The sequence below is a fragment of the Penicillium verrucosum genome (genome assembly GCF_028828655.1).
Source record: "Penicillium verrucosum strain IBT 35672 chromosome Unknown utg000001l_segment0_segment0, whole genome shotgun sequence".
Lineage (NCBI taxonomy): Eukaryota > Fungi > Ascomycota > Eurotiomycetes > Eurotiales > Aspergillaceae > Penicillium > Penicillium verrucosum.
This window is the reverse complement of record NW_026643210.1, coordinates 3617649-3631175: the sequence shown is the minus strand read 5'-3', so window position 1 is coordinate 3631175 and position 13527 is coordinate 3617649. Positions and strand designations below refer to the sequence as shown.

Here is a 13527-nt window from a genome sequence, read left to right as displayed (position 1 = left end):
GAAGGGGGAAACATGACTGCGGAAGCGCTGAGGTGTCGCGAATGTTGATCTCCGCCTTTTGGACTGACGTCTTCCGCAGTGGCAACCATGAGACCATGAGCTCTTACACTATCAACACTTTGAATAATGTCAAGTCCAGCAAAGAAGCGGAAAAGAAATGGAGATTCGTCGCAGCCGACTCGCAGTATTCAGTCGTTCTTTAAAGGACAGACCCCAGAACAAATCAATTTAAAAGTCCCCGATGTCACTGAGCAAACTCTCTCTGATGAAGCTCTTGCGCGCAAGCTACAGGCCGAGTGGAATGAGCAAGAAAATACAAGCACACGTATCGAAGATATAAAAGCAGATACGCAGATCAATACGGCTCCATCTACATTAGACTCGCCTGTTTCACCCCCGGCAGCGCCGGTGATACCAAAGAAGAGTACTCTCTCACTACAGTCATCAGCTGGCACGGAGGATACAATATCCCTTGCTATTCCCCTCGAACAAAGCCCTCAGACCTTCGATGCGAGTCAATACGCAGCAGAACTGCGGTCGCATTGGGCAACAGAAGGCGGGGATGCTTCTTACGCTTTATTGACGAGGGCCTTCGTCCTGGCGAATGCGACGACCAGTCGAATAAAGATTGTTGATGCGCTGGTCAACTTGCTTCGGGTTCTCATTGAAGGGGATCCATCGAGTGTTCTACCTGCTGTGTGGCTAGCAACCAATTCCATATCACCTCCTTACGATGAACTAGAGCTAGGCCTGGGAGGCTCTTCCATCTCCAAGGCACTAAAGAAGATATACGGCCTCAATGGCCAAGGGCTCAAGACCCTATATGATAAGCATGGTGATGCAGGAGATGTTGCATTCGAAGCCAAAAAACGACAATCATTCACTCTGGTGAAGCCGAAGCCGTTAAGAATCAAGGGAGTATACCAGTCGCTTCAGAAAATCGCCACTAGCAAAGGACCCGGTAGTCAGGAAACTAAGCAGAGAATCGTCGAGAAGCTTCTGCAGGATGCGCGTGGCGCCGAGGAGAGTCGATACATCGTCCGGACATTGGTCCAAAATCTGCGAATTGGTGCAGTCAAGACGACGATGCTGATTGCTCTCGCTCGAGCTGTCTTGTATTCCAAGCCTGTCGGAGCGGACTTTGAAGTTCATCCGCATCAGCTTGCACGCTTGAAGAAAGACGAGCTTGCGGAAATCTACAACAATGCGGAAGAAATCGTGAAAGCATCATATGCTAGACATCCTAATTACAATGATTTGGTGCCCTGCTTAATAGAGATCGGGTCCACAGAAGAGCTTTTGGTCAGATGCGGCTTAACCATGCACATTCCACTAAGGCCGATGCTGGGCAGTATCACACGCGATTTGTCAGAGATGTTGACGAAGCTCCAAGGTCGAGACTTCAGCTGCGAGTACAAGTATGACGGGCAACGTGCGCAGGTACACTGCGACGAGCAAGGGAAAGTCTCTATTTTCTCGCGCCATCTGGAACTCATGACGGAGAAGTACCCAGATCTCGTCTCCCTGGTCCCGCAAATACGGGGAGAAGGTGTGTCCAGCTTTATCCTGGAAGGAGAAGTAGTTGCCGTGGACCGTGAGACTGGTGATCTTAAGCCATTCCAGGTCTTGACCAATCGTGCAAAGAAGAACGTTGAAGTCGGTGACATCAAAGTCAATGTCTGTCTTTTCGCATTCGACCTCATGTATCTCAACGGCGAGCCTTTGCTAGATCGCCCCTTTCGAGAACGCCGCGAACTACTTCGCAGTCTCTTTGTAGAGATTCCAAAACACTTTGGCTGGGTGAAGAGCATGGATGCGACATCAGCGGATTCCGAGGCTGTCCTTGAGTTTTTCAAATCTGCTATCGATGTCAAGTGCGAGGGAATCATGGTTAAACTCCTCGATAACAAGCCCAGTGCGAACACTCAAGTCAACAACCACCTCCCCAACGAAACGGCCACCACAACCACCGAGCAACCAAGCCAACAGGTAAAACCCAAAGAGAAACCCACCCGACGCAAACCCCTCCTCTCAACCTACGAACCAGATAAACGCCTTGAATCCTGGCTCAAAGTAAAAAAGGACTACAGCACCTCCTCCGAAACCCTCGACCTGATCCCGATAGCCGGGTGGCACGGCCAAGGCCGTAAAGCGAAATGGTGGTCTCCGATCCTACTAGCCGTACGCAACCCGGAAACAGGAACCCTAGAGGCCGTAACTAAATGCATGTCCGGGTTCACGGACAAATTCTACCAAAGCAACAAAGAGAAGTACGCGCATGGCAGCACGAATGTCATATCGCGCCCCAGCTACGTCGAGTACCATGGTGAACCAGAGGTGTGGTTTGAGCCGTGCGAAGTGTGGGAAATGGCTTTCGCGGATATCACGCTCAGTCCTACGTACCCGGCTGCCATTGGGCTAGTTAGCGATGAGCGCGGGTTGAGTCTGCGATTTCCACGGTTTATTAAGGTCCGTGAGGATAAGTCTATTGATGAGGCTACCTCGTCGGATTATCTGGCGTTGCTGTGGCGGAAGCAGATGGAGCGGACGGGGGAGGCTGGGGAAGCTGGAGAGGTTGGGGAGGTTTGTCTAGAGGAGGGAATGGAGTAGCTGTGTGTTTGGGTTTGTTTGTGTCAAATACTATGGTGAAATACTATGTACATTGCTCTCGACCATTCTCGCCCCGCTAGACTGATATATGTGCGAATTGCCGTTGAGATTAATACTTCAACCTTGCAGGAGTTTTTGACTGCATGTTTTGTTTCGAACAAAGTAACCCTCTTCAGGCTATACCAAGAGCTATCGAGCATACCACTCCCAGTCTAGGGAGCAGGCAAGACACCAGCATTCTGGTAGGACTTGAAGGTCTTCAGCCATGACTCGTAAGTGTCATCGTGATGTGTCCAGCCGAAACTTCTCGCCTTGCGCAAAGTGCTAATGAACGGCGTCTTCATCTCGCTAGGTGTGATGTACCAGTTCATCAGGGCGAATGAGTCTAGTTGGAAAGCGTCGGGGTCACCGCCATTCTTAGCAACAATACTCTCCCAAACAGGACGCTTGTCCTTGGCCCACTCAAGCATGTCCATGGGCTCAGTAGTTTCCGTGGGCTCACTCGAGCCTAGCGGGGCGTTGAAGTAGTCAGCCAGAAGGTGCCAAAGGAACTTCCAGACAATCACATCGCCATTGAAGTGATTGAATGCCTCATCTTTGCAGCGGTCCTGGGTAGCAGCCCACACGGTCAAGTTGGCAATACCAGGGGCGTAAGACTGGCTCTCGACCCGAAGGTAGGTGCTCAAGGTTCCTGGCCATTTGGGAGGCACGCCGAGCTCACGGCAAATGAGGAAGTACTGAGCAATAGGCAGAGCCTCGTTGATTCCAATGTCTATTAATAATTCATTGCATCAGCCACGTAGTAACGAAAACATTTGGGGTGTCCTACATTGAGAGGCATATCCGATAATCCCCATGGGACGAATGATGTTGTAGCTCCAGGTTTGGCGACGCTTTTGGATAGCAAACATGTCATCCTCCTGCTCATAGTAGAAGATGGATTCAGGTCCGTCGTATCTAGGCATCTCTTCCACCAGTGGGGATGTCATCTCTCGGAATTGAATTCCGTAATGCTAAGTAAAAATCAAAAATTGCAACCTTTGAAACCTGGGGCAACCACAGCGTACCTTTCCACCTGTCTGTAGAACAACACGCTGCAATTTCGGACAAGCTTGATCCACGGCTTCCAAGTAGTTTCGGAACAAGGGGCCGTTCTTCTCATAGAGTTTAGAGAAGTCGTTGTCGTGGATATACGACGTGAAAAATGCATGCGTGACATCTGCACAGAGTTCTTTGATCTGTTTCACAATGCTCTCTGGAGAGTTCAAGAAGTCCAGGGCAATGAACTCAACCCTGGGGTCGGTGAAGCGAGCTTTGAGTGGCCTACGTGAGGTGATGATGATCTTTGACCTTTTTTTTCAAATTCCAGTTAGAGAAACACAAAGCCATCTGAGGGATCGCCTGTCAAGGAATTCGGGGTCTCTCACCATTCAGTTTCGGGCTGCCGAATAAGATATTCAACAATAGCATGACCAGTGATTCCGTTGGCACCAGCAACGAAAGCAACACCGCTGCTGGACGAATTGAGTGGGCGCAGGAGGCTCATGATGGCAAAGAAAGACGTTGGATGATGCTAATGCTGAGGACCGATGCTGGAGAGGAAATTCAGGCTGAAAAGCGACTTGTCTTATAGTCAGTCCTCTTGCCATCTCCTGTCCAGCACAATCGCCCGATCAAAATCGACTATGACGCACCCTGACCGGCCCGAGTGGATCATGGTCAAGGTCTCGATCAAGGTCATTTTCCCTTATTGGGAAATTCCAGGGCGGCAGATATGGTGAGACATCTCGGAATAAGGGAATTATATGTAACGCGCGTTCCGATGGAGAATTTCAAGCAGAAATTTCACACCTGCATCTGTAGACGTGGTGTGGGCTTGATGCAGATAGGTCCACGGATCTGCCCGGGTACCACTAGGCTACCCGCTACCCCATGCCCCCATATCTTCGGATTAATTGCTGTCTAGTTCCATCCTTGGCATTCTACCTATGTAGCACCCAGTTTGCGATTTGAGCCACAATTCCCACTTCTGCTTGGACTTTTGAAAAGAGAACTTTTGTTACGGAGTAGAGGTAAGCCTGTGGACACGAGAGCTAGATATTTCATAGCAGTGAAATCCCGAAATTACAAGGCAAATGGAATGTTACCATATCCTTCACATAAGGTCTGCCAGCTGCTATTTCCGGTATATGTTCATGCCTTGATGCCTAGGTATCTTTGGCCTGGTTATTGACCGCCGCTTACACCGCCCTATACAATGTACTGTAAATAATTCTACGACGAACAAATGCCTGAATTTAATGTCTCGAATGCCTTATTTTGGCCTGACTTATGTCAACCAACTCGGCATGGAATAACTAGGCGCCGTTTGGTAAACGGCGATGTATACCGCTGGGTAGTCTAGGGGCGACTAAGTATGCCACCGGCACCTACAACAGTCTATCCTATAAAGATTCACCCACCCCTAAACTAGCGGCCAAGAGATCTGCTAATCTTCTTCAAATTCAATTCAGACTCAATTCAGATTCATTCAGATTCAATTCAGATTCAATTCAGATTCAATTCAGATTCAATTCAGATTCAATTCAGATTCAATTCAGATTCAATTCAGATTTAGCTCAGATTTAATTTACTTTAAAAGTCCCTATGCCCATTTTAGAAGGCATCAATTTAATTAACCTTATAATCTAGGTATTCAGACATCTTTAAGCATCTAGTTATAATATTAGTTTTTGTAAGGTGACTACTAGTAATATGAACCAATGGGAGTTATGTGCCGGTGGCATACATCAAAACTTTCCTGCCACTCCTCGCCCTGGCCTTCACATCTCGGGTATTCGCTATCTGTGCTGGCGAGTGACATTTTGTCTTCAACTAATTCGAAAATGAGCAGCAGATCGGTTCCTCGGTTATCGAGTGGGCTGAGGGGTTCAAACTGCTGACACGGAGCCTGGTACGTAGCTTGAAGACGGTGTTTCTGAGACTGGGAGGAATGCGTGGGATGATACAAAGGCATTTATGGAGGATATCGGCAAGGTTGGTTGGCTTGCTGACAAATCACGTCCTGATATTGCACTGGCAGTGAACAAGCTGCAACGTCGAGCAGCAGCACCGAGAGTTGAAGACGTCGAAGCGTTGAAACAATTGCTACGGTATGTCAAAGGCACGATGAGCCTTGGCATCCTTCTTGGCAAGCGGCCAGAGGAGCAACTAATCGGCTACGTTGACGCATCCTTTCATGATTGCGAAGATGGAAAAAGCACTGAGGCTTTTGTCCTGTTTTACGCCGGTTGTCCAGTCAGCTGGTCTTCTCGTAAGGAAGAGCTAGTGGCAAGAAGTAGCACGTCGGCAAAATACATAGCTTTTGATGCAGCTGTGAGAGAGATAATGTGGCTGCTGAAGATACTTCAGCAAGTCGATATGCCGCAAAGCTTGCCGATCACCTTATTAACCGATAGCGACAATGCGTTTACGATCATGACATCTGACAACTACGCCAAAGGAACAAAGTGGATCGACGCGAGATATCACTTTGTGAGACATGCCGTTCGTCAAGGCATAGTCAAATTCAAAGTCATTCCTAGTGCTGACAACGTTGCTGACGCACTGACTAAACCACTTGGAAAAGAGCTGTTCGAAAAGATGCGGAACCTGATGATGTCAGCAATCGCAGAAGGAACTAATTGAACCTCAGTTCCTATGAAAAAAAAAAAAAAAAAAAAGCAAAAGACGTTCAGAACAATGTGTCTGAATCGTCAGGAAAACATGCATAATTACTATGCAAATTCAGAATTATGGAGGTTGATGTTCGCTTAATTTGGGGGTTTCGAGCTTATGCCTGGGGTGGTGTTGTGGTGGCCTTAGGCCCCACATTGGTGCCTCAGGTATCAGCCCTCGCCAGTAGTTATCTAGGAGTTTCTCTCTCTCCATAGCAATCAACTCTCTCCCTCTCTACTTCCCAGACTCTACCATCTGTAGTCTGTCCAACAGAATCATATCAATTGCCGTGAAAAGGAGAAGGGTGGCGATTGTTTTGGAGAGCGCCCAGAGTTCTCTGTTAAGAAAAAGCTGAAGCGCAAGTGGAATTGGGAGGAGGTTGGGTCCCAGCCGACGGCGCCAGCGAGGTTGGCGAAGCTTAAGAAAGAGTTTCCTGTCGTTTTTTTACAAAATGCAAAATGTTTCAATAACGCGAAAGACGAACGATGTTGAATGAAGAGAGCATGTTGTCGAGAATGAGCGGAAGAGGAAACCACGCGAGGCTCAAGGTTGAATCTACCGTCTATATACTTCTGCTCTATTTCTATTTTCTAGCTTCTCCAATACAGAATATTTATCGAGGCTTTAAGAGTTATATATGCCTATATCCAACAAAAAAGGTCTTGGGAAAGAGAGTCGAAGAGAAGGGCAAGAAAAACCTACCTATCACATGGTATGCGGCCCAACATGTCCCTCGCCGTGTAAGTGCCTGATATTGATTTTCCTGCTAGTTCGTGGATGATCACAAATATCCTGCATGTATGATGTACGCTAGGCAATCCAGCAAGGTCCGAATTTCAAATTGATCCTTGGTTAATGTCCAAATAAAGCTACCTACCGTACACATTCACCTTTGTATCAATTTCTATCCACGTTCATAGAATAACCCTACAGAACTATATAATTAACTAAAGACTACAATGTAGGATAAGAGGATAGGCTTAACCACCTATTTACGGAACAGATTACATCTTTCGAGGGTAGAAGCTACGAATTAATATCGGTGAAGGTAAGATTAGGCGGCTTGAGCGGTTGATCCTCGGAATTAATGATCTGGCGATCATATCCCCAGTGCTATTTAAATCAATTGGTAATAGGTAATTGAATCATCTCCAAATTAGACCATAAGCTGCATACAATAATATAGAATTCCAAAGTGGAAGGGGTTCATAGGCCGACAGTTAAGCCACCAAACACGTACGGGATAACCAGATCGTTCCAACTAAAAGCAGTTAAACACATTTCTATGCAGGTTCTTAACGATGCAAAAGATGCCAAATTCGAACTAGGACGAAGATCTCACATACTTCCTGGGTTACCATAGCCAACCAAAAACACGAACAGCACCCCCAACGAGCCCAACTAGCCCCCGCTTATCTAACTATAGAAATAACCACTCAGGGCCGTCCATACTCGAACCCCCACAAAATATACTCCTGACACTATTAAAGCGTTCTCGTACCGTGCTACTGGAAGGTCGCACAACATCCACCACAGACCCGTCCAATATAGCTCCAAGACTACCGTGCGCAGCAGAAACTCGTAAACAGCAGCCAATTTGTAAGACCCCCACGCAAACTTCTCTGTCAGGTAGCAATAGGTCCGTGCGACCCGATATCTCCTGCGCATGCCTTGGGGGCAGTTGGAATCTGTAAAAGCATCCATAAACGTCCTCATCTCCGACTTCGTTTGCCGTAGTGGATTGCTTGCGGGATAGACCGGAAGCTCAGCGGGGACTGAAGCCGAGGGGTTTTGGACTACCTTGGCATTGGGCGGGTCTATTTTCGATTCAATCAATCTCTGCAACATCGCTGGATCTGATGCCCATAGGCGCTGGGACTCCGGATCACAGGCTTGGGGTATGTGCTCCATTTCGGAGAAAACCCCAGTTGTGGCATCCGGGTATTTCAGAATATTCGTATAGAACTGAGGCGTGAGAGGCTGTATTTGGAGGGTGGGGGGAGGTGCAGAAGTGTAAGTTTTCACTTGGGAATGCATTGACATGGGGTGGAGATGTAGTGATTTGGCCGGTGTATAAATCACCTCCAAAGGGAAACGGCATGTCTCAACAAGGTGAGAGAGGTACAGCCGAAAGAAAGGTTCCAAATCTCTGTGAGGACAATTAGAAAAGTTTAAACAAAAGAGAGGGAAATTGTTGAGAATACCTCTCTGTTTCTGAGGCATTACGAGGGATGTTTCCCTTCTTCACGTCCGGTTTGTTCAAATAAGGCAGGTTACCTCTGAATCGAATACGAAGTGCCTCGACCACAATCCGACCAATCGATACTGGCACAACAAATGACCAACTGAGAAGGAAGCTCATCAGCTCCCGGGATGATGCCGAAAGAGGGTCAATTGGTGGAGCAACAGAAAAAAGACGGCTGGAAATCTTGGGCTTGCCGTCGATGCTAATAAGAGTCATGTTAGAGTGCAGTGGGCCACCTTTTTCAGGTGCTGGATGCAACGGGTCCATGAATCGATGGGCAAATTCGCCTTCAACTTTCTCGAAAGGCGACGCAAATATGTCTTTCTCCCAGGTGCCTTTGTAGTATTTGGCAGTAGGAGCCGATGATGTGAATCGAATGAGTTGATCGCCATGAGGTCCCTTTCCTAAAGCCGTGCTGAAAACCTCGCAGGGTACGGCTTTCTCATAAGAGGAAGAGTCTTCCTTGGTTAATCGGCAGAACGCGTTCTTCTTTTCGCCGTATGAGTTGTTGATTTCCATGATGATTCCACTAAGCTCTTTGAGAGGCGAGTAGAGATACCAATACGAGATCGGGCTTTTGGTCCACCAGAGAAACTGGGGGATGCTGATGAGATATGCATAAGGATATTGGTTTGGATCCTCGCCCTGGAAGTTTTAACATCAAGCACAGTTATTTTTCCAGGTAGAACTAACATACCCGTTCTTTCAAAAAGTGCACTAGTTTTGCGGCCAAGGTCAGATGCCCATCTCCACGATGAAGATACCAACTAGTATCAATTCTAAACCAAAGTGGAATCCGAAAGATTCTTTTCACAAAAGTGCAGACGGGATTTGTGACTGGGATATGCTGATCACTTTCGATGGAAACCACACTCCCAACACGACCACGAAGTCCAACGGGAACCCCAACGAGGAAGTAATTGATCCAGTAATGGTACTTCTCCGGGAAGAAGCGAGCATGTGTTAGACGTGCTGGATAGAGTTGAGGTCTACCCAGTAACGTTTTCTCATCTTTGGGATCTCCATCGGACCACAAGACCAACTTGCGCCGGATAAATGCTACCATTGACACCCAGGCAAGTAGTGTACTGCCAACAGCTAACAGGAAGAAAGGCATAGAGAACTTTATGGACTTGATCCAGCCAATATGGCCGATGATATCCACCAAGATAGGGAAAAAGGCGATAAACATTTTGGTTCTGGCCGACTGGATGGAAGTTGAAAAAAAATGAAAAAAACAAAGAAGCTGATAGTTTCCGCTGCACGAAACTTGAAAAGAAATACAAGACAGTATATCGGGCGACCGGAATTGCGGAATAGAGTGGAATTTGATGCAAGCAAATAAGACAATCGATGTCGAACTATACGAGAAGTTATCACAACTCAATATATCTCCCTATTGGCACAACCACTCACCGTATCCTTTTCCCATATATGAGTTGCATTAAACTAGAGGACGGTGTGTAGTAAGAACATGCGTATAGACTAAATGGGTGCTATTGCAATACCAGATATGGTTGTCTGCGTTAGTATATAAAGTGGGTTTGAATTGACTGCGATCAAACACGAGAAGATCAACAGTGACAGCTTCTTCATCTCCGATATATCTACACTTATCGTTCTAGATATTCCGAAGGGTGTACTGGATTGATTAGTGACTGGTGGATCCACCAGGTGGTGTAACTCCAGACATGTACGCCATGCTAACTTATGTACGTACCATCTATGAGCCTTTTAAGATCAAACCCCGAACATACAAGACGACATTCGTACGAATAATGCTATCTTCGGGCAGCTATAAGTTCAGCCTTGGGAAATCGGGAGGAACATCTGCGAAACACCAAACACGCTCCGCTTCTCAATCATCTTGAAGAATAATCTACCTTGAATTTTCAATATGGTGCTCTCTGAGAACAAGCCTTTCTCCAAGGTACTCATCGTTGGAGCTGGCTTTTCTGGTCTGGCTACAGCCTGTCAACTTCGAAGAGAGCACAATTGTGACGACTATGTCATCTATGACCGTTCACCTGCCCCAGGAGGGACTTGGTGGGCAAATAAATGTTAGTTCTTGGTTGATCTCTTTTCTCTTTTTCTTCTAATATTTCAGTGTCTAACATGTCATTGTAGATCCAGGATGTGCTGTGGATATCCCAGCGGTCTTCTACAGTCTATCATTTGCCCCAAATCCTGATTTCTCAAAAATTTACCCTCCACAAGCGGAGATCTTGGAATACTTCAACAAGGTTGCGGATAAGTTTGACGTCTCTCGACACATTGTTCGAAACACAGAATGGGAAGGGGCCTATTGGCAAGACTCGACAAACAGCTGGTTGGTCAAGTTGAAGGACTTATCCACAGGTCAAACATTCTATCACGAGTGTAAAATCTTGATCTCTGCTGTTGGAGCCTTGGTAAATCCAAATCAATTTGGTATACCGGGTGTCGAAACCTTTGAAGGGGATATTGTTCATACTGCTGCTTGGAAAGCGGACTTGTCTCTTCATCAGAAAGATGTGATTGTGGTTGGCAATGGATGTGAGTTACACTTTCTCTCTCTCTCTCTCTCTCCTAAAGGTCATTCCACCAACAATTGATCAGGTTCGGCTGCTCAGCTTATTCCCGCTATTGCTAAAGAAGTTGGAAGCATCACCCAATTTATTCGGGTAAGACACGCTTTTCACATGTGGAAGATATTATTTCTCATTAATACCAGACACCCCAATTCTATTTGGAAAATGAAAATATGCAAATCCACGACAAGTGGAAATTCATTTTTCGCTATGTGCCTGGTGTTCTACGTTTATTGAGACTGATTGTGTTTCTGGTTTTGGAGAGCACTGCCGTCAGATTCAATATTACTTACAAGGGAAACAAAGCCAGAAATATATCAGCAGAGGGAAGCAGAGCTTACATTCAAAGCACTGCACCCGGTGAGCTCAATTCGCTAAAGATGGATGAATACCTTTTGGCAACCATTTGCTTACTATTGTGGGATTACAGAGCAATATTGGCCCCTTTTGTCACCAAAATATGAGGTCGGATGCAAGGTAAGATCCCAGAACTGAATTCGATTTCGGGATACATACTGACTCTTCTTCTAATGTAGCGCCGGATCTTCGACAACAGCAGGTATACCAGCTGCCTTCAACAAAGCAATATTCATCTTACAGATGATCCCATTGTCAAAGTTTCCTCTCATTCGATTTTCACCAAGTCTGGCCAGGAATATCGTGCAGATGCAATTGTAAGTCAAAGTAACCCCAAACCCCTTTGCTTGTTATCCCAGCTAATCCTTATTCTCCCCAATACAGCTGCTTGCCACCGGATTCGCCCTGACGCAATACGAGGTAGAGCTGGTAGGGCGAAATGGCCGGACCCGTGACGAGCACTGGGGTAACTTCGGCTACAAGGAAGCATACAAATCCACCGCGATGTCCGGATTTCCTAATTTCTTCTATGTCCTGGGTCCCAACTCCGGTAAAGGCCACACATCTGCGATTTACTGCATTGAGAAGTATGTCAAGATGTTCTGATATCTTTTTTTTTTTTTTTTCTTTTTCATAGAATACCCGCTAACAGTGATGCCAGCTACGTCAACCTTGTTATGAAGGTGATTGCACCGGTTCTTCGAGACCGCGCTTCATTTGTCGAGGTCAAGTCCGACAGTGAGAAAGAGTACAACGAGAACTTGCATGAGAAAATCGCCACGACGATCTTCAATAGCTCATGTGGCAGTGTAAGGAAATTAATATCCTATCTTCTTGTGCCAAGGTTACATATATCTGATATCCAGTTGCTGGCAGTATTTCATCGACTACAAGTCTCAGAAGAATTGGTTCATCTACCCATGGAACTCATTTGTCATGTGGTACTCCACCCATTGGGGTCGATCGGATGACTGGACATATGATGTGAGTTTGGTTAACGAAGCCATTGATTGATTTGATTTGGCGGCCAGAAGGTTGACTTGTGAATATTACAGGACCGACCTCACAAGAACTACCGGTTGTTCTCCTTCGGTCATTTGTTACTCTTACTTGCGCTCAGCATTATTCCTATTAGTTTCAAGGTAAGCATGACAGTAAGTGAGAAACTACACTATACGACCAGATAGAGAGAAAGGACAGCAAAGGGTACAAGATAGAGGTTAGAGGTTACAGGATACAAGATATACTACGTGTTTAGTATGAATTCAAATGACTTTTGTCGAGGTACAAACTCGGATGTTGGACTCCTCCCTAGTTTATGGGTGTGAACTATTCTGAATGTGTTTTCACTTCGGAACGTCTTTCAATTGGATATCTGGCGCTCTGTGATTTCTGTTCGCTCTAATATCCTTTCTGTATTATTTATATGTCAGTGGTAGAATATAGGCCGTATATGACATCACATTTGACTTTCAATCTCGTCACCTCTGATTGGCTACCGAAAAGCCTCTTAAACTGCAACGCGAAAGTAACGCGAAAAGACGCGAAAGAAACGCGACCCGGATTGGACGTGAAAATGAGGGGTTGACTACGTGTCCAAGGGAAACAACTTATTTTCAATAAGCCAAGTTCTAACCAGAGGGAAGTTCATGCCGGGCTAAGACGCCCTATATGCCGCTTCCACAGTAAGATGTGTGTAGTGGGCTGGCTCCCCGGGGTGTTCTCGGCCAATAAGCATAATAAAAATAAGCTGGCTAGGTGAAATAGGTGGTTTTTTAGGCTGTGATGAGAGACACGTATGTTCTCAATGAACGTATTTCATTTCAACTTCCATCTCCATATATCAAGACAGGGGCAATGCAAAAATATTTGAACAGACTCATCAAAGGCAAGCTGGCAAGGAAAAAAAAAAAAAAAAAGGAAAGAAGCAGGACTGAAGAGTGAAATTGCCAAGGGCAAACAATTACATAGAAAATGCAAGACATATGGTCTTGATGAATGAGAGGTAATGCAAGACATGATAGTAAA

General features: G+C 46.1%; 5 protein-coding genes across 5 annotated transcripts; 3 read left to right on the top strand and 2 right to left on the bottom strand.

Moving 5' to 3' along the window:
* Positions 1–126: 126 nt before the first annotated feature.
* On the top strand, positions 127–2610 carry N7516_001360 (putative DNA ligase I; the record flags this gene model as incomplete). Its single annotated transcript, XM_057214082.1, has 1 exon — positions 127–2610. The coding sequence occupies one exon, from the start codon at positions 127–129 to the stop codon at positions 2608–2610; it is 2484 nt and encodes an 827-aa protein (XP_057075965.1).
* A 212-nt stretch (positions 2611–2822) lies between these two features.
* N7516_001359 (SDR family oxidoreductase) lies at positions 2823–4156 on the bottom strand (the record flags this gene model as incomplete). The annotated part of the gene is made up of 4 exons (XM_057214081.1): positions 2823–3382; positions 3440–3623; positions 3678–3960; positions 4038–4156. The coding sequence occupies 4 exons, from the start codon at positions 4154–4156 to the stop codon at positions 2823–2825; spliced, it is 1146 nt and encodes a 381-aa protein (XP_057075964.1).
* A 1472-nt stretch (positions 4157–5628) lies between these two features.
* On the top strand, positions 5629–6297 carry N7516_001358 (Ty1/Copia family ribonuclease HI; the record flags this gene model as incomplete). Its single annotated transcript, XM_057214080.1, has 1 exon — positions 5629–6297. One exon carries the CDS (start codon positions 5629–5631, stop codon positions 6295–6297), a length of 669 nt encoding a protein of 222 aa, XP_057075963.1.
* Positions 6298–7743: 1446 nt separating this feature from the next.
* Positions 7744–9764, bottom strand: N7516_001357 (uncharacterized protein; the record flags this gene model as incomplete). Its single annotated transcript, XM_057214079.1, has 3 exons — positions 7744–8476; positions 8532–9217; positions 9270–9764. The coding sequence occupies 3 exons, from the start codon at positions 9762–9764 to the stop codon at positions 7744–7746; spliced, it is 1914 nt and encodes a 637-aa protein (XP_057075962.1).
* Positions 9765–10469: 705 nt separating this feature from the next.
* Positions 10470–12513, top strand: N7516_001356 (flavin-containing monooxygenase; the record flags this gene model as incomplete). Its single annotated transcript, XM_057214078.1, has 9 exons — positions 10470–10632; positions 10700–11107; positions 11171–11235; positions 11286–11502; positions 11573–11619; positions 11679–11816; positions 11884–12086; positions 12161–12308; positions 12376–12513. The coding sequence occupies 9 exons, from the start codon at positions 10470–10472 to the stop codon at positions 12511–12513; spliced, it is 1527 nt and encodes a 508-aa protein (XP_057075961.1).
* Positions 12514–13527: the final 1014 nt, after the last annotated feature.